This window comes from Apodemus sylvaticus, chromosome X (assembly GCF_947179515.1).
Source record: "Apodemus sylvaticus chromosome X, mApoSyl1.1, whole genome shotgun sequence".
NCBI classification, from domain to species: Eukaryota; Metazoa; Chordata; class Mammalia; order Rodentia; family Muridae; genus Apodemus; species Apodemus sylvaticus.
The window spans coordinates 56,989,891-57,009,605 of record NC_067495.1 but is presented as its reverse complement, the minus strand read 5'-3'; the positions used below and the strand labels follow the sequence as shown (position 1 = coordinate 57,009,605).

General features: G+C 36.6%; 1 protein-coding gene across 1 annotated transcript in view; it reads left to right on the top strand.

Moving 5' to 3' along the window:
- LOC127674495 (heat shock factor protein 3) overlaps positions 1-19,715 on the top strand; it is a 48,603-nt gene that overhangs the window by 1,448 nt on the left and 27,440 nt on the right. The window contains exon 2 of the mRNA XM_052170252.1: positions 6,524-6,632. Within this exon, the coding sequence (XP_052026212.1) occupies positions 6,524-6,632 (109 nt within the window). The remainder of the gene's footprint in view (positions 1-6,523; positions 6,633-19,715) is intronic.

Genomic DNA, 19,715 nt, shown 5'->3' with positions numbered 1-19,715 from the left:
TTATAGAAGACCCTATTTCAAAGCAGATGTTTAATCCTCTGGCTCTTAGACTTGTCCTAACTTCTGTTTTGCAGTGTTCCCTAAGCTTTGTGTGTAAAAGGTTGTATTATTGATGTATCAATTGGGTCTGATCACTAAATAGTTTTTCTACAAATTTTGAAAAATCATGACTTTCTGTAATGCTCTCTGTTTACTAAAACAGGTTTTGTTGAGACAAGTTACATTTAGGTATAGCTATGGATAATTATTTATGGATAATTATTTAGACTGCAGTTAGGAATGATAGTGGTCTAGTAAAGTGGCAATAGTAGATTCTCCTCTATAGTCCATGATTTCCAACCATGGTCAGTCAGTTAAGTTTATTGTGCCAGATATAAATTCCTTCCTTTTGAATGGGCCTTATGTTCAATTAGATAACTGTTGGTTACTCCCAGAATTTAAGTGCCAGTTTTTCAACTTTCAGAATACCTTGCCATTATAAGTGAGTAAGGCCATTGATTGCTTCCTTCCCTTGGCAATGTGCTTAGTACTTTCTAGGAAGTACTATGGAAGCTAGACCACAAGAAGGAGGTTTTCAGGTTAGATACAGTTCAAATATTCTGAGACCTGTGGGTCTCAGCGGCAAGGACGTTATCTTCAACCTCTTAGAGGCAACCAAGAGCCACAGCAATAGCTATTCACTTGAATTTCCCTATCAATAACTTGAAAGCAGGTTTCCCATGCTTGTCACTGGAATTTCTATTAGTCTCTGGCTTTTGGTGGAACACTATCATATACTTATGTGCATATTGTATCAAATTATAAGTAATCATAAAATAATAATTTGGTTCCCCATAGCCTTTCCAATACATTTAGTGTCCTTTTTCTCTCCTCCTTCCATCTCCTTCTGGGTCATAGAGGTAGATTTTTCACAAAGAGTTTTGAAGATTCTCTACATTGGTTGCCCCAGTGGTTGCACCAGTTTGCAATTCCATCAGTAGTGAATGAGGCATCCCCTTCTCAATATTCTAGTCAGCATTTGTTGTCAATTGATTCCTTGAACTTAATCATTCTTCCTGGGTAAATGGAATCTCCTTCACCAATGTTTTAGAAGGAATAAACAAAAGCAGCACAAATGAAAAACCCAAAATCAAAATCACTAACACTATAAATAGAAAAGATGTTAAAATGTAGTAATTATAAGAGGCTAGTACAGCCAAAATAATGCTATAAAAATAAACAGAAAACTGCTACAATAGACATGAATGATACTTTGTGTCGTACTCTTAAAATAAGAAAAATATATTATTTTTATCAATCATTTTATTTATTTAATTTCAAATGATCTCCCCCTTCCTGGTTACCCCTCCACAAACTCCCACCACACCCCTTCTACCCCCTCCTCTTTGCCTCTATGGGGGTACTCCTCCACCCACTCACCCACTCCCACCTCACCACTCTAGCATCCCCCTAAAAGCCTCTACAGAATCAAGGACCTCCCCTCCCATTGATGTCAGATAAGACCATTTTCTGCTACATATTTATCTAGAGGTGTGGATCCCTCCATGCTGCAGATACTCACAGCCAAACATTGGACTGAGCCCAGGGACACCAATGGAAGAGCTAGGGAAAGGACTGAAGGAGCTGAAGGTGATTGCAATCCCATAGGAAGAATATCAACTATCCAGACCCCTCAGAGTTCCCAGGGACTAAACCACCAAGCAAAATATACTAATACAAACAATGGTACATAAACAGAATATTTTATTCTTGGTATATAGAATGAAAGCTCTATCTTGAATATTGAAGGTAGATAAAATTTGTTTGTGATGATGATTTTAGTAGTCCATTTAACAATGGTGTAAGAAAACATGGATTTTGAAGATGATTTACACTGTAATTGTTCAGTTAGGATAGTGGACACTCTATCACTGATATGTTTATCTATTATATTTTATTTTTTAATTATATGTATATAGCGTATATGCATGTGTTTCTGTATATGTACCATGTGAGTATGTGTGCCCATGTTGACCAAAAGAAAATTTCAAACCCCAAATAGGAGTTACATGTGACCATGAACTGCTGGATATGGGTGAATGCTGAGAAACAAACTCGGATCCTCTGTAAGAACAGTAACTGCTCTTAACTACTGAGCCAATTCTAGCTCCAGATAATTGGGTTTTTTTGTAATGACTATAGAATTACAAAACAAAGAAGAATAAGGCTTCTATATCTTAGCAACATTGAAATGGGATCCATTTTTAAGTCATTGTTTACTAAGACATTCCAATGTTCAGCTCACTTAAAGAGTATAACTTCAAGTTGTGTTAACACTTTCACAAAGTGTTGCAATCATCTCCAAAATTTTAGAACTTTTAATCATTCCTGAAATATAAATTTCTGTCCAATTACAGCAATTCCCAAATGTGGAGTCATACTTAAATGAAGGCCACCCTTGTTTCAATAACACTTTGTTTCAGCTCCAAATCTCAATTGCTTGCTCACTGTCCTATGAGAATATTCAGAAGGTATCTTTTCCAACAAGAAACCTTTTTAGTAGTGGAGCAGTTCTTATTAACTGTGCTGTGTGAGACTTAAAAGCAATTACTGCTTTTGGTAGAAGTCTTAACCTTTACTGTAAACTCTCCAGATGTGGTCGTTTGAATGAGAAATGCCCCCCCACCCCCAGATTTGAGTATTTGAACACTTGGTTCCCATGTGGTGTCACTGTTGGCAGCCATTTAGGAGACTCAGCATTCCTGAAGGAAGTATGCCATTAGGAACAGGTTTCAGGGTTTCAAAGTCTTACCCACTCCTGGTCCTCTCTTACTCTCTCTGCATCATCATGTTTGTGGTTGAAATTGAAATGCTTTGCTTTCTGCTGCAGCTTCCATGCCTCCCTGTCCTGATGGTCTCTTTAACTCTGTGGACCTATGTGTCCCCAATAAATTCATCCTTTTGTAATTTGCCTTGGTCATGTGTTATATCACAGCTACAGAAAAGAAACACAACACACACATGCGTGTGCACACAAATACATACACATACACGCAAAACCTTCATTTCAAGCATTGTTCAGATCACATTCATCATGAAAATATTCTCCAATAAAGCAAAGCAGTGTCTCTAGCCAACAGGAATTAAAGGCCCTTTGTCTTTAATGTGTGTTCAGTGAAATTAGCTATTGTCTTCCCAGTTTATTTTTCTTATCTGAAAGTATAAAATCAATTCTATCCATCATTTATAAGTGATATGTCTCATCTAGTTATAAAATTATGAGGCAAGATGACATATTTTAATTGAGCCCAAAATCTGTTGGTAGAATCAGACTTAAAGATCAGTAGGTTCCTTTGCCAAGCTTCACTTTGATCATTTTTAGAAAACCAGAGTGCCCATTGATTCTGTAGAGTGTATTTAATATGGCATTCTGTGTTAGCAGTCTCCTGATTTTCTCCTCTTCTTTAGGCAAGAAATTATTATGGATGGTTTGCTCTTTTGCAGTTGCTATCACATACAGTTCTGATCACAAAATGTAAATATTTTCTACTTTTTCCAATGCTGAGAATCAAACTTAGGACCTTGTGCAGCTGGACAGAACTCTGCCACTGAGCTAATCTATAGACATCCCTATTTTTTTCCCCAGGAGGATCTTATTGTATACAGATATTGCTCTTAAACTTGTGATCCTTCTGCTTCTGCTAGATTACATATCTAATAACACTCCCAGCTAATTATCTGTGTTTTATGTTTGAAATAGTTTTAAGTTATTATACAAAGTATTTTCATAATAGGAAAATTATAACATTTTGTATGTATGACATTATATTTTTTCTTATTTATCTCCCACTTATTGCTTTAGATTATTCTCCAAGCCTCCTCTTGCTCCTTCTTCACATCTGCTTTCATGTCCCAGTGGTCTGATACATATGTTGTTCTCAATACTGTTTAATTCTCAAAAAATTAAAGATAGAGTAAAAGAAACGATATGATTAACTTGAAACACACCATTGCGTTTTCTTTCATTTCATTATGTACCATTATTAGGCCTTTAACTATTCAGAAACTATTCATCCATTTTCTAGGTAATGTGACATTTCCAAACTTCCTGACCTTTTTTAATTAAGGTTTTTGTTTGGTTGATTGGTTTTTTTGGTATCTCCACAAAGGTTTGATCAAGGAATAGAATAATTTCATATTTTACAGATATTTTCTGACATTCTTTCATAATCTCTGAAGTCCAGTCAGTACTGATTCTGGTCTCCTATTAAGTTAGTTTATGAACAGCCATGAGTAGCAAAGCCAACTTAAGATAACTCCATCATCCAAAAATGCTCATATGTTCTATTAGAATGGCTCAGGGATCCCACTAATGACTACTATAAAGAAAAGTGCTAACCTCCCCTGAGGGAGGTTCAGGTTTCCAGGTAGAAACTATGTGTGTGGAAACTGTGTGTGTGTAGGTAGGTAGACTATCTGCCTAGTACAATTCAGTAAGAGACCTAGTCTCAAGAGAATAAGGTAGAGAAATAGAGCAAGACACTTAAGGCCCTCTTCTGGATTCCAGAAGCACAGGCATAGGCACAGGCACAGGCACCTGTACACATAATACACTTATACCTCTCTCTTTCCCTCCCTCTATTTCCCACCTCTTGTCTCTGTCTCTGTCTCTCTTCTATCTCTCTTTCCCTCACACACACACAGACACACATGCACACACAGACACCCACACACCCCCACCCCTCCCGCCCACACACAGTCCTAATGGATTGGGGGATTATAATCAGCCATGTCACCTCTAAAGAACTAAACAATGTAGAATCCTGTGGGTAAATAACAGATGAGCAGGGCATTTTTTCTAAATCTTAGTTGAGGTATGGAATCAAGTTTAAAAACATAATATTTAAATTAATTATTTTATAACTTAATTAAAATTTAAATTTATAATTTAAGAGAATGGAACAGTATATAAAAATATTGTATAATTTTTGCTTATTTTAAAATAATTTTTGTTATAGTCTACTTTTTAGAATGTAAGCAAAGTACTTACACTGTCATCCATTGGTACCTACTATTACCAGTTAACATATTGTTTTGTTTATGTGAACATCTTTTGTGGGGAACATTGATGCTAGGGATAGAATCTAGGTAGTCTGTCTTTGATCTATATTATTATCTTATGTATCTATCATTTAATGAATGAATCATTTTTACCTTTTGAAAATTTTTCTTTCTCATTTGAAATATATCATGAGAATTTCCCTTCAGTAAATATTGTTATATAGCTTAGTTTTTCACAGAAAAATATTCATTTGTATAGATTTAATTTTTAAAATAGTATTATGGTAGTCTCTAATTTTTGAATCCTATATACAAATACTTATGCAACTGTTTATTGCTAAGTCTTAGCACATATCAGTAATTATTTTCTAAACAATCTGGAATTAGAACTTCTAGGCTAAAGACTGAATATTTAGGGACTTTGAATATTTATTTTAGTAATATTAAGACTGTGTCAATTCTGACAGTATGAATTCCTGTTCATCTGAACTCTTGCTAATTTACCAACAGTGGAGATTGATATCTTCTTTAGTCTTTGTCAGTTTGATAGATGAAAAATTATATCTCAGAGTAATTTACAATTTAAACAGTTTTCTTGAAAACATAATAGTGTCTTAGTTTTCTGTTGCTGTGATAAAATATCTTGAAACAGGCAACTTAAGGAGAAGGATGTATATATCAGGGTATAGTTCAAGGTCACAGTCCATCATGATGGAGAAAGTCACAGTGGCAGGAGCTTAAATAACCTAGTCACACTGCATCCATAATAAAGAAGCAGAATACTGTGTGAATGCATATATGTTTCTCTGCTCCTACTCTCCCCTTATACAGCCCAAGATCTTTGGCTCAGGGAATGGCCCTACCTACAAATAGGAGGTGTCTTCCCACAGTATTTAACACAGGATAATGCCCTATAGATATAGATTCTGAGGTTCATCTCACAGGTGATTCTAGACTTGGTCCAGTTGACAACTAACACTAAACATTACACTTGACAATATTTTAAGTAACTACTTCCTATTTTTTTTTTTTTTTGCCCAAGTTTGTAGAAAAAAAAGTTTCCTTGATCTAGGCTGACCTAAAATTCTCAGTCTTCCTGATTTTGCTTTCCAAGTGCTGGGATTACAGATATGCTCTAACATGTCTGCTTTCCCCTGTTTACATTTAATTTGTGAGGTTTTATTCAGACATATGCTTTCATGATCAATCCATTACATTTTCCTTCATCTTATTTCTTTTGCTCATATTCTGTGTCCTTATGGTATATTTCCCCAATAATAAAGGATTGAAACCAGAGCCGCATGCATGCTATAAACGCACTCAACTAGTGAGTTATACTTCCAGTGTGAAGAATTTCATACTTTGGGCTTTAATTTTTTTTTTTTGCAAGTTTGGGGTTCATGAGCTATTTGATTTGTTGCTTAGTGAAACCTTACTTTTTTCCCAGTAAATGAACTACTCTTTGGGTTTTCTTTTTTACAAGGATGGTCACAGCTTTCAGATTGTGAATGAAGAAACTTTTGCCAAAGAAGTACTACCAAAATATTTCAAACATAACAGACTAGCAAGCTTTATTCGACAACTCAACATGTGTAAGTATGATTTAATTGTACAAATATTACTGTTTGTCACAAAATATCTGTTTTATTTTCAATGAATAAATATAAATGCAAGTTGAGTGAAAACTTTTATTATAGTATATTATTTAAACCCTGCTTTGCTTTTATCATTGAAGTTTTATCATAGTTATTTTTTTATTTATGTTATAAAGCAATATTTTTTGAGTTGTACAGTTTCAGAGAGTTAGAGTCCATGATCATCATGTCCAGCATCATGGCAGCAGCCATACAAACATGGCACAGGGGCATAGCTGAGAGCACACATCTTGAAACACAGTCACAAGGCAAAGGAAGATAACTGGGAAGTGTAGACTTTTGCAACCTCAAATCCTACCCCCAGTGACACACCTCCTCCAAAGAGGCCATATTTCCTCATCTTTTCCAAACTGTTTCACCAACTAGGGACCAAGTATTCAAATATATGGTGGCCATTCTCCTTTGAACCATGACAGGTCTCAAAGACACAAAAAAATTCCTTTCTGGAAAGACCTAATTTAAATTTTTGAGTTATAGATACATACAGCTGAATGTGGCCAAAGATTTATCTAGTTTAATCTTACTGTGCTAGTGATAAAGAATGGGAGCTAAAGAGATTAAGTGTTTTTGATCCAGATTATATAGCTTGGTAACTCATTTCCTTTATTACATATATTTTAGTTTGCCTATCTCTAGTCTTTTAAGTTCAGAAAGCCTTACATAGCACAGGTGTGAATTACACTGTTGCATGATCCTAATCTTTCAATATAATTTTTGTGTTACTAGTTTAGAAACACTATAAACACAAAAAGGCACATTATTTGAAAATAAGGGTAAATAAAATTTAACCTTTAATATTTTAATATTTTAATCAAGTGTTTTATAAATATTCCCCACATTTAATATGTGTTTATCATTTTTTGTAATACCATTATTAAGGTTGCTTTCATTTAAGATAATTTTTTAAAAAGTTTTTTATTTTTATTTCTCTTAAAATTTTCATAATAAGCATTGAATATTTTATAGTGGAAAATGATGTACTATTGCCATAAATATCCTTAACTACTATCAGATTATTTTTGGTAATAAAATTTCTCTGAGGGACTGACTTGATGCTTACTACTATTACTAGTCACAATTAGGGCAAAAAAATCCATTGCAAACTTAAATCTACTCTGTAATTAACCAATGACTTTCTATTTGGTGCATTCATTGGCCAATTACTGCCTAGTCTCAAGGCCCAAATGTGAGAAGTAGTATATAATGTGGTGCTTTAAATCATCCAGGATAACAAGCATGGAAACTTCATGTTTATTAACAACATACAATATTTCACTTAAAATATTTAAGGTATAGCAACTATAGCTGTAGGCATAGTTAAAATGTAAGCTTAAAGCCTTATTTATTAACTCTGAAGTTAATACATGTAGTTATTTTACCCCATTGTTTCTCTTCATCTTTCAACATTATGGCTTTAGTATCTAATCAGTTTCCCTTTAACTACAGACAAGATTAATTTTCATAGTTACTGAGAAAAGACAATGATTCTCTTAAGTGTTTTTACTTTCATTAGCTCTTGCAGTTTCTTTACCAGCACTCACTTCAATATAAAAAAAAAAATCAGAAGGCAGGATCACTCATAGTGGGGACATGTAGTGTTTTGCTTTCAGAAACTGAATTGTCTCATTTAATAATAATATTTTCCAGTTCTATTTATTTTGGGGCAGATTATCTTTTTTCTTTCTGTATATATTAACTTTATATCCCAATATCAATCTCCCCTCTCCTCCCTGTAATCCCCTCACAAATCATCCCCCATCCCCCTATCCCCTTCTCCTCTGAAAAGAAGGAGTCACCTTCCCAGTTATCACATTCCACACCCCTACTCATCAAGGCACTTCAGGACTAGCCATATTCTCACCCATTGAAGCCAGACAAGGCAGTCCAGTTAGGGAAACAGGATCCACAGGCAGGCAACAGATTTAAGGGACATCCTCTGGTCCAGCTGTCAGGAGCCTCGCATGGAGACCAAGTTGCTCATCTGAGGCCACCCCTTGTCCTAGGTCTCTGGCACTTCCTAGAGATTGCCTCTCCACGGATATCTGCCTCCACCCTGACCCAGTTCCCCTCCCCCTCCTCTCTTCTATCCAGTTCCCTCCTTCCATGCACCTCTGATAAATATTTTATTTCCCCTTCTGAGAAAGATTCAACCATCCTCCCTTATTTTTTGACTGAGTAAAACTTCATCACATATATATATATATATATATATATATATATATATATATATATATATGTTATATCACTATTTTTATCCATTCATGTTTTGATAGATATCTAGGTTGCTTTCATTTCCTTGTTGTTGTGAATATAGTGACAATAAATATAAATATGTATTTGCTGAAGAATGCTGAATCATTTGCTGAATATGTTTTTGAGTTTTTGAGAAAACTCTACATTAATTTTCATAGTGGCTACACAATAGAAATTATACTCTTATAAACAGTGTGAGGGCTTCCCTTTAGTCATTAGTGTTTGTTGTCATTTGCCTTATTGATGAGACCTACTTCAACTGTGAGAAGATGAAATCTCAAAATAGTTTCAATTTCCATTTCCCTAATAGGTAAGGATATAGAACACTTTATAGAATAGTTATTGGCCATTTATATTTCTTCTTTTGAAAATTATTTCTTCTGTTCATTGATTCATCTATAAATTGACAGTTTTGATTTTTGAAGTTATTTATATATTTTCTGTATTATCTTTCATCTAAAGAAGGGTTGGCAAAAATTTGATCCCGGCTGAAGTCTGTCTGTATTGTAAAGCTTGATGCTCTGATCCCTCCAGCTTTATTTTCTTTAAGATTGATTTGACTACTTGGTATAGAGCTTTATCTTTTCACTGCCTTCATTCTTTCCTCTTCTCCCTAGCTTTCTTTCTTCCATATGTACTGCCTTTTGTTCATCGTCATTTCTCATGTTTTCCTGTTCCCATGGAAACAGTTCTTCCTAATAAATCTTCCTCTGTTGGGTATAGATATGCAAGATTCACTGAATTTAGTTGAAATTTCTTGCCCAAGTATAGGTAGGAGGTTATTTCCTAGAGCAAGGAAAACATACCAAGTAACAACAATGAAGAAACTGACACGTACACCCTCAGTACTCATGAGTACTTCAGTGACATATTAGGTATCACGATGATATGGTGATGCAAGTCTTGTTCAGTTAAGCACAGTTGTAGTGAGTTTGTGAGTGTAATGGCCATGTTCTGTCCAGAAGATTGTGTTCCTTAAAGCCCAGAAGGCTTCAAGCAAAAAGAACTGAGAAATGCTAAAAAGCAGGAGAGATTCTCATCTCCAGAGAAGATCACACACACACACACACACACACACACATACACACACACACATACACACACACACATACACACACCACATATATATAGTGTATATTATTATACACACTGAGCAGGTTATATCTAGACATTTAAAAATAGATGTAACTACATATGTGTATATTACAACAACTAATGAAAAAAGAACCCGTGAATTTGAAAGAAAGTAAGGATGGGTATATTGGAACATTTGGGAAGACGAATGGGAAAGGGGAAATGATGTAAGTATAATCTTAAAATATTAAAAATAATTTAAAAACTAAAATTTCTAATAAACACTTTTAAAGCAGTTCAACATTCTTAGTTACCAGGGAAATAAAGATTAAATTGGCTTCATGATTCTCTCTGATCAGATGGCCAACATCAGCAATAGTATTAATAACAAATGATCGTGTGCCTATGGAAGGAGGGGAACACCTATACACTATTGGTGGGAGTGTAGTACTGCAGCTGCTTTGAAAATTGTGCTGTTGGTTTATCAAAAGGTTAGGAGCTCACAGAGACATGGGTCTGTGCTAAGTGCTCTGCATATATGTTATGGCTATTTAGCTTGGTGTTCTTATGGGACTCATAACAGTGGGAGCAGGAAGTATCTTTGACCAGCAGTTCATGGGATGTCTAGCTCTAATGGATATATTTACAGTACAACACGTCAAAAATGAAATGGAAAGATTATAAAAGCTAGAAGCCCAAGTATCCCCTATGATATCTCAACAGTATGACATCCTAAACAAGACCTGAATAAAGACAGCACCAATAGACATATTAATGTGGAAAATGTAAATCTCATAAGACTCCAACCCTAGACAAATATAGGCAACTGATGACTATAGAGAGTAGAAGAATTAATCTTCCCATAGACAAGGCCCTTAATTGATTAAACAATGCCAAGTGGTCAACCCAGAAATCTTCTACACACAAGCAAGAGTAAACAGACTCAACAAGTTATAAATATAATCTATGCATGTGTGTGTGTGTGTGTATGCAACAACATTAATTAAAGAAAATGAGGCCTTGAATTAGGAGGAAAGAAGAGTTATATGTGGAAGAGGATTATGGAATGAAAGGAAAGTTGGAAATGATTTCCTAGAGTTCCCCCCCCACACACACACACATCCAGCAGTTGCAGATTTTCATTCATTTTCCTGGCCCTCTGGCCCTCTCTCCTGTCCCTCCCCACACCTGATCCTGAACCAGCCCATTCCTCTCCCCATCCCCTCTTCCACACAATTCTCTCCCTCCCTCTGCTTCCAATGACTATTTATCCCCACTTCTAAGTGAGAGTCAAGCATCCTTGCTTGGGCTTTCATTCTTGTTTACCTTCTTTGGGACTATGCAGGCAGGAGCCTGGAATAACTATTCTCTGAAAGATTCTACCCAGCAGATGCAGATACTCACAGCCAAATATTGGTCAGGGACTCTTATGGAAGAATAAGGGGAAGGATTGCAGGCCCTGAATGGGCTAGGAACTCCACAGGAAAACCAACAGAGTCAGCTAACCTGGATGGACCCTTGGAAGTTCTCAGAAACTGAGCCACCAACCAAACAGCATATCAAGGCTGGACTGAAACCCCCAGCACATATATAGCAGATGTGCAGCTCAGTAGCCATGTGGGTCCCACAACTACTAGGATGGGGACTGTCCTTAAAGCTGTTGTCTGTCTGTGGAATCTGTTGCCCAACAGGGCTGCCTTCTCTGGTGTCAGTGGGAGAAAAAATGCCTAACCCTGCAAAGACTTGATGTGGCCTCACCCTCTCAGAGGAGAAGGGGAGTGAAGAAGAGGGAAAGGACTGTGTGAGGGGGGGAGTGGGGAGAGCAGCAATTGGGATGTAAAATTAAAAGTAAAAAAAATTTAAAATATAGTAAATCTTTGCAAAAAAGAGGGAGAGAAAAAGAAAGGAACAAGGGGAAAAGAAAGAAGACGGGGGAGGGGGAGGAACAAAGGAAGGAAAAGAGAACAGGGGGAAAAGAATGAAAAGGGAGATTGGGGGAAGAGAGAGGAGTATAAAAGTGGAGGCAAGCCCAGAGATGGCTCAGTGCATAAAGCCTGATGACCTGAGTTCAGTTCCTGGAACCCATACAGTGGAGCGAGCAAACTCCTGCTATTTATCTTCTGAAAGAGAGAGGGGCAACAAAGGGAGGAAGGAAAGAAGAAAGTGAAAGATAACTGGTGGCACAGCATATATTTCTATGTAGTCACTCACTTGATTACAAGTAGAACATCTGTGTATTTGTGATCACTAGTCTTGGCTCAAGTCAAGAGTCTTCTCTATGTTCTCACTTGTATTCATGCAGATGCAGAACCTCTCTCTATGTGCTCCCTTTTCCGGAAAAACATTCAAATTCTCTCTAAGCAGATATTTGCATATTTACATATGTAGGCTCTGATACATGCAGTCACTCATGTAGGTTCATATTTGAATTCTGTGTGCTTTCATACATTCATGAGTGTTTTTATTCTTGTTAATTAATTTTCAAGATAGATAACACTGGCTATCTACATTTTGTGGGTTTTACTATAAATACACTTGAAATATTCCCATCTAGACATAATGAATTTTTGCCTCTTATATGTTCCCAAGTATATGTTAAAATTGTGAATATATTTGTATTTTCTGTTTTGTTATCTTCTTACAAACAAGAATTTCATCTGATTGACTTATAAATCCTTCACAGAATTTGGCACACTAGTTATGTGTGATTAAATGGTGTTCATTAAATGTTTGTAAAATGTGAAGGGCTCTAGAAGGCCGAGTGTGGCAAACATGACTCTAGCAGGTCTTGCCCTGCTCCTATTTCTTCTGCTTTGCTAAATTATTAGATTATATATTTAAAGATAGCCACAAAAGTCTATTCCCTTACTTGGCCACTTCTTCCTCCTGAAACTGACCACCAAGGCCCAGCTATGAAAATCTGGAAGCAATCAAAATCTGCCTTTTGATTACCCTAGTTAACATGCCTAATCAAGATAAACTAATTCACCGTAGCAATGATTTTCCCTTTGTTTCTCTTTGAAAATTACCATTTGCCTATGGGCCATAGCTGTCTTCATGCCATCCAGAGACAGTCCTTTATTTCTCCAAGGCAAATAGCAGCCCTGCATCTCCCTTGTTTATTTTCCATTCTCCCTTGTCCTCTGTCTCCTGTTTTTGTCTCTTATTCCCTGCCTTTTGACTTTCTGTGGCAAATAAATCTTTGTGCTGAGAACTTGGTCTTGGGGTTTCCTGTGCCAATTCCAGATCTTTCAAAATGCATAATTGATAAGAATACTACTTAGAGTTATAGATTCTGGTGGCCAGAGATTGTGGTAACTAGTTTGTAAGTATGTTCTAAAGGGAAAGAAATTATATTTGTCTTTAAAAAGTATGATTTTTTTAATGAGAAAAAAATGAGAGCCCTCATGTCATTAGTTTTGTGTTATCTGCTTTAATAAAGCATGTAGAGATTGGAAATAAAGTTAACCTTCTCACAAAATGATAGAAAATAATCCTTTAGAAAGTAATTATTTAAATAAATGTTTCCTTTTAGATCACATTTGGGCAATTTTCTGCTATTAATTAAGCACAGATAAGTACATTAAGCTAGGTATAACCTCATTACTTCATGGGCACTGGGACCATGCTCTTAACTGAAGATGTATTCTATTGCCCTCCTCACCCCTTTTCTTAAGATCTTATTTCTCCTCTCATGTACCTTTCCATTTCACCCTAATTTTCTCTATAGATACTGACTTCCATATAAATACAAAAAGTAGGCCCTAGAGTCTACATGACCAAAAAAGTATTGTGTTTGTCTTCTAAGCTTGAGAATATAATATTTTTCAGTTCTGCCCACTTGCCTGCAGATTTTATAATTTCATTTCTGTTTTGGAATAATAAAACTTCATTTTATTTATATACTACATTTTCATTGTTCGTTAAACAGTTGGTGGACAGTTAGGCTGGTTTCCTTTCCATTCCTATTGTGAATAGAGCAGTTATGAACATGGATACCCAGGAATGTTTCTAGTAAGATAGTCCTTTGCATATATCCCCATGAGTCATCTAGCTGTATCATATGTAGTTATCCTTTTAGTTTTCCTGAAAAAAATTCCACCCTAATTTCCATAGTGACTCTGCCAGTTTACATTCCTACTGACAGTGAATAGGGTTTTTCTTTCCTTACATCCTCACCAGCATTTGTTGTAATATATTTTCTTGATGATAACTAGTCAGAATATGGTTAAAGGGAGTTTTAACAGCTTTAATTCTCATTGCCCTGCCACCTAAGGTTGTTGAACATTTAAAACTATTTCATTGGGCATTTGAACTTCTTTCAGAAGTGTCTGTTCAGTTCCTTAGCTTATTTTCTTGTTTCAATTTTAAAATAATTTGTAAATTCTATGTATTAATACACTTAAATATACTATTGGTAAATTTTTTCTCTCATGCTAAAGGATGTAGCTTCACTTAAATAACTGTTTCTTTTGCTGTACAGAAGCTTTATAATTTCACTATCTCATTTGTTGATTACCACCCTCATGTTGTGAGTAACATTATCTGTGTTTATTATTTGTAGTGTTTTATTTTTCCTCTAACAGGTCTGATTTTCAGGTTTTTACATTGAAATTTTTGATGGGTTTGGAGTATTTTTTGTTGTTCTTGTTGTTGGTCAAAGTGAGAGGTAATATGCTGTATTCATTTGCTCTTATGTAGCTATTCAATTTTCCCAGCACCATTTATTAAATAAGTTTGTTTTCTCCTCTGAATGTTTTTGTTAGCAGTGCTGTCTAATCATGTGTCTATGGCTGTGTGAGTTTCTATCTGGATCTTCTATTATTTTCCATTGATTTACTTGTGTGTGTTTGTCCTAGTACTGTGCTGGTTTTGTTGCTGCTTCTCTGTAATATTACTTAAAATTAGGTAATTAAGTATAGCAGTACCCTCTTTATTACTCTTTTTTTGGTGTTTTTTTTTGTGTGTGTATCTGAAGCATTATATGTACTAAATTTTAAGATCTTTTTCTTCTTCTATGAAGAATGATATCAGAATTTTGATAGGGGTTGAATTCTATAAATTGCATTTCATATGATAACCATTTTCACAGTATGGGCTCTTCTAATGTATGCATATGAAAGGTAATTCCATATTTTAATGTCTTCTTTTTCTCTTGAATATTTTCAGATTTTCACATTATAAGCCTTTCCTTTCCTTGGTTAGGTCTATTTCAGGATTGGGGCAGGGCTTGTCAACAATTGTGAATAAGATTGTTTCTCTAATTTCTTCAGCATATTTGTTATAGGTATGTAGGAATACTTCTTATCTGGGGGTTAATTTTTATATCCTGAAATTTTGCTGAAAGGGCTTATCAGTTCAAATTTTGGGTGGCGTATTTACTGTGTCTTATGTACAGAATTATGTCATCTGCAAATAAGGGTAAGTTTATCTCCTCATGTTTCATTTGGGTTTTTGGGGGTTTTTTTTGGCTTTTTGCTTCTTTTTCTCTTATTGCTTTAACTAAGAATTTCAATACTACACTAAGTAAGAGTAGAAAAATGTTTTGGGATCCCACACTGCCTCACCTCAAGCTAGGCCCCATTCCTTTCTATGTCCTAGGCTATCTGATAAAGAGATCTCCTCATATCGGCTCTTCAACTGTTGGGAATCACTGCAGATGCCCAGATCACTGCCCCACCTCAGAACTCTCTGTAAGCACCAGAGAGGTACTTGTAAGGGACCCATTTCGAGCAGATTATCAAGCATAACTCGGCAAATTTATCAGTCATAATTGATGAGGAATGAAAATAACTTTCATGATAAAAACAGACTGGAAAAATGTGTAACTGCCATACAAACTTTACAGGTACAGACCTAAGCAGATTCTATGCTTGCTGCTTCAATCTCTGAGTTCATATGAACATTTATCCATTGATATAGAGGTCTTTGCCTTCCTAATGTCCTCCATCCCCTCTTGTTCTTAAACTCATTCTGCCTCCTATTGTGATGGGTTTCATGAGCTCCAGTACAAGGAATTTGATACAGATATCCCATCTGGAACTATGAGTTCCAAGATCTCTCTCTCTCTCTCTCTCTCTCTCTCTCTCTCTCTCTCTCTCTCTGTCTCTCTCTGTCTCTGTCTCTGTCTCTCTCTCTGTCTCTCTCTCTCTCTCTCTCTCTCTCTCTCTCTCTCTCTCTCTCTCTCTCTCTCTCTCTCTCCTCCCTCTCCTTAATATCTGCCTGTTAGTCTCTGCATTTATACTCATCTGCTGCAGGAGGAAGCTTCTCTGATGTTGGCTGAATACGGCCACTTATCTATGAGTATAACATAATATTAGGAGTAATTTTATTGTTACATTTTTAGTCCAGTAGTATTTGGTTTTGCCCTAGGACTCTGGGCTATCTAGTCCATGGTTCTTATTGATACAAGCAGTATTGGGTATGTGTTCCATCTTGTGGAGTGAGCCTTAAGTTAAATTAGATATTGCTTTGTGCCACCATTGCCATAGCCTCTTTTGCATACAAGATAGATTATAGATCGGAAGTTTTATGTCTGGATTGGTGAGTTGGTGCTTGCATCTCTTTTTTCTTTGTTTTCTATTTTCTTCTCTTTTTGATAGCCTGCACAGTACCTTTCCATATCAAAATAGAAGTGAAGGATCTATGTAGGCATCAGCTCAATATCTCCATGTTTAATGAGTTGTATATTTTATACATAAAGACATACACAGAGACACAGAGACAGACACATACACAAATGCATACAAGCCCCCATTGGCAATGGGGTCTTGCTGTCAGTTTTCAGACATCAGTCCATTACCTTGGTAACAGCCTGAGTTATTTGAGGAATTTCTTTGGACCCCTTTGGCCAACAATTCAATTCTAAGTAACCTGGTCCTGGTACTGGAAGCTTTATTTGGTGATAAGAGATAGCCAGTTAGGTCTCTGCCTTCCTCATTATTTGGAGACTTCATTAGAATAGCCCTTATATATTTTAGAAAGTTTCCACTCTACTAGGTTTTCATATCACCCCTCAAATGCCCCTCAATTCTAGCTGTCTTTCTCTGCCATTTCTCCACTAACAAGATTTTCCCTCATCCTCTCCAATTAATCCTCTCACTCCAGTTCCCCCATTCCCAGTAACCCTGTAAAATCTATTTCATCCCCCTTCTACAGAGCTCCACATGTTATCCCTAGTCTTTTTCTGATATTCAACCTCTCTGGATCTATTGATTGTAGCTTGGTTATCATTTATTTAACAGCTAATATCCATATATAAGTGACTACATACCATATTTATCTTTCTAGGTCTGGCACCTCACTCTGAATTATTTATTCTAGTTTTACCCAGTTCCTTAAAATGTTCATGATGTCATTTTTAACAGCTGAGTAATGCTCCATTATGTAAATGGACCACATTGTCTTTATCTACTGTCCTATTGAGTGACACCTGGGAAGTTTCCAGCTTCTGGCTATTATGAATAGAGCACCAATAAACATGGTTAAACAAGTGTCCTTGTGGTAAGGTCAAGCATCCCTTAGATTTATGCCCAAGAGTTGTATAGCTAGATCTTGAAGTAGTTTGATTTCCATCTTTTTGAGGAACCGCCATACTTATTTCCATAGTGGCTGTAAAAGTTTGTATGACTTCCAACAATGGAAGAGTGTTTCCCTTCCTCTATATTCTCTCCAGCATGAGCTGTCGCTTGTTTATTAATCTTAGTCATTCTGCCAGCTGTAAGATGGAATCACAAGGTAGTTTATATTACATTGCCTTTCTGGCTAAGGATGTTGAACTTTTCTTTAAACATTTCCAGCCATTTGAGACTACTCTATTGAGAATAGTCTGTTTAGATCTAGATATACCCAGGAAGCTCACATAGCCAGCCACTTTAAACAGAAAAGCAAATTCCAAGTTCAGTGAGAGATGCTGCCTCAAAATACAAGGCAACAGAGGTCAGCATGCAGAAGAATGCGAATTGATCCATCCTTGTCTCCTTGTACTAAGCTCAAATCCAAATGGATCAAGGACCTCCACATAAAGCCAGACACTCTGAAGCTAATAGAAAAAAAACTGGGGAAGACCATTGAAGACATCGGTACAGGGAGAAAGTTTCTGAACAGAACACCAATAGCGTATGCTCTAAGAGCAAGAATTGACAAATGGGACCTCATAAAATTACAAAGTTTCTGTAAGGCAAAGGACACCATCAAGAGGACAAATCGGCAACCAACAAATTGGGAAAAGATCTTCACCAATCCTACATCAGATAGAGGGCTAATATCCAATATATATAAAGAACTCAAGAAGTTAGACTCCAGAAAACCAAACAACCCTATTAAAAAATGGGGTACAGAGTTAAACAAAGAATTCTCACCTGAAGAACTTCGGATGGCGGAGAAGCATCTTAAAAAATGCTCAACTTCATTAGTCATTAGGGAAATGCAAATCAAAACAACCCTAAGATTTCATCTTACACCAGTCAGAATGGCTAAGATTAAAAATTCAGGAGACAGCAGGTGTTGGAGAGGGTGTGGAGAAAGAGGAACACTCCTCCACTGCTGGTGGGGTTGCAAATTGGTACAACCACTCTGGAAATCAGTCTGGCGGTTCCTCCGAAAACTGGGCACCTTACTTCCAGAAGATCCTGCTATACCACTCCTGGGCATATACCCAGAAGACTCCCCACCATGTAATAAGGATACATGTTCTACTATGTTCATAGCAGCCCTATTTGTAATTGCCAGATGCTGGAAAGAACCCAGGTATCCCTCAACAGAAGAGTGGATGCAAAAAATGTGGTATATCTACACAATGGAGTACTATTCAGCCATTAGAAACAATGAATTCATGAAATTCTTAGGCAAATGGATGGAGCTAGAGAATATCATACTAAGTGAGGTAACCCAGACTCAAAAGGTGAATCATGGTATGCACTCACTAATAAGTGGATATTAACCTAGAAAACTGGAATACCCAAAACATAATCCACACATCAAATGAGGTACAAGAAGAAAGGAGGAGTGGCCCCTGGTTCTGGAAAGACTCAGTGAAACAGTATTCAGCAAAACCAGAACGGGGAAGTGGGAAGGGGTGGGTGGGAGGACAGGGGAAGAGAAGGGGGCTTGCGGGACTTTCGGGGAGTGGGGGGGCTAGAAAAGGGGAAATCATTTGAAATGTAAATAAATTATATCGAATAATAAAAAAAAAAAAATACAAGGCAACATAAAGTGAAAGGGCGATTGAAGACAACATCATGGCATCAAGCCCAGGCCTCCAAATACTCCCATATAAAAGACCACGCCAGCTCATATACCTGCACACACACACACACACACACACACACACACACACACACACCACAGACATAACCACTCTGGAAATCAGTCTGGTGGTTCCTCAGAAAACTGGGCATGACACTTCTGGGGGACCCTGCTATACCACTCCTGGGCATATACCCAGAGGATTCCCCAGCATGTAATAAGTATACATGTTCTACTATGTTCATAGCAGCCCTATTTATAATAGCCAGATGCTGGAAAGAACCCAGGTATCCCTCAACAGAAGAGTGGATGCAAAAAATGTGGTATATCTACACAATGGAGTACTATTCAGCCATTAGAAACAATGAATTCATGAAATTCTTAGACAAATGAATGGAGCTGGAGAACATCATCCTAAGTGAGGTAACCCAGTCACAAAAGAACACT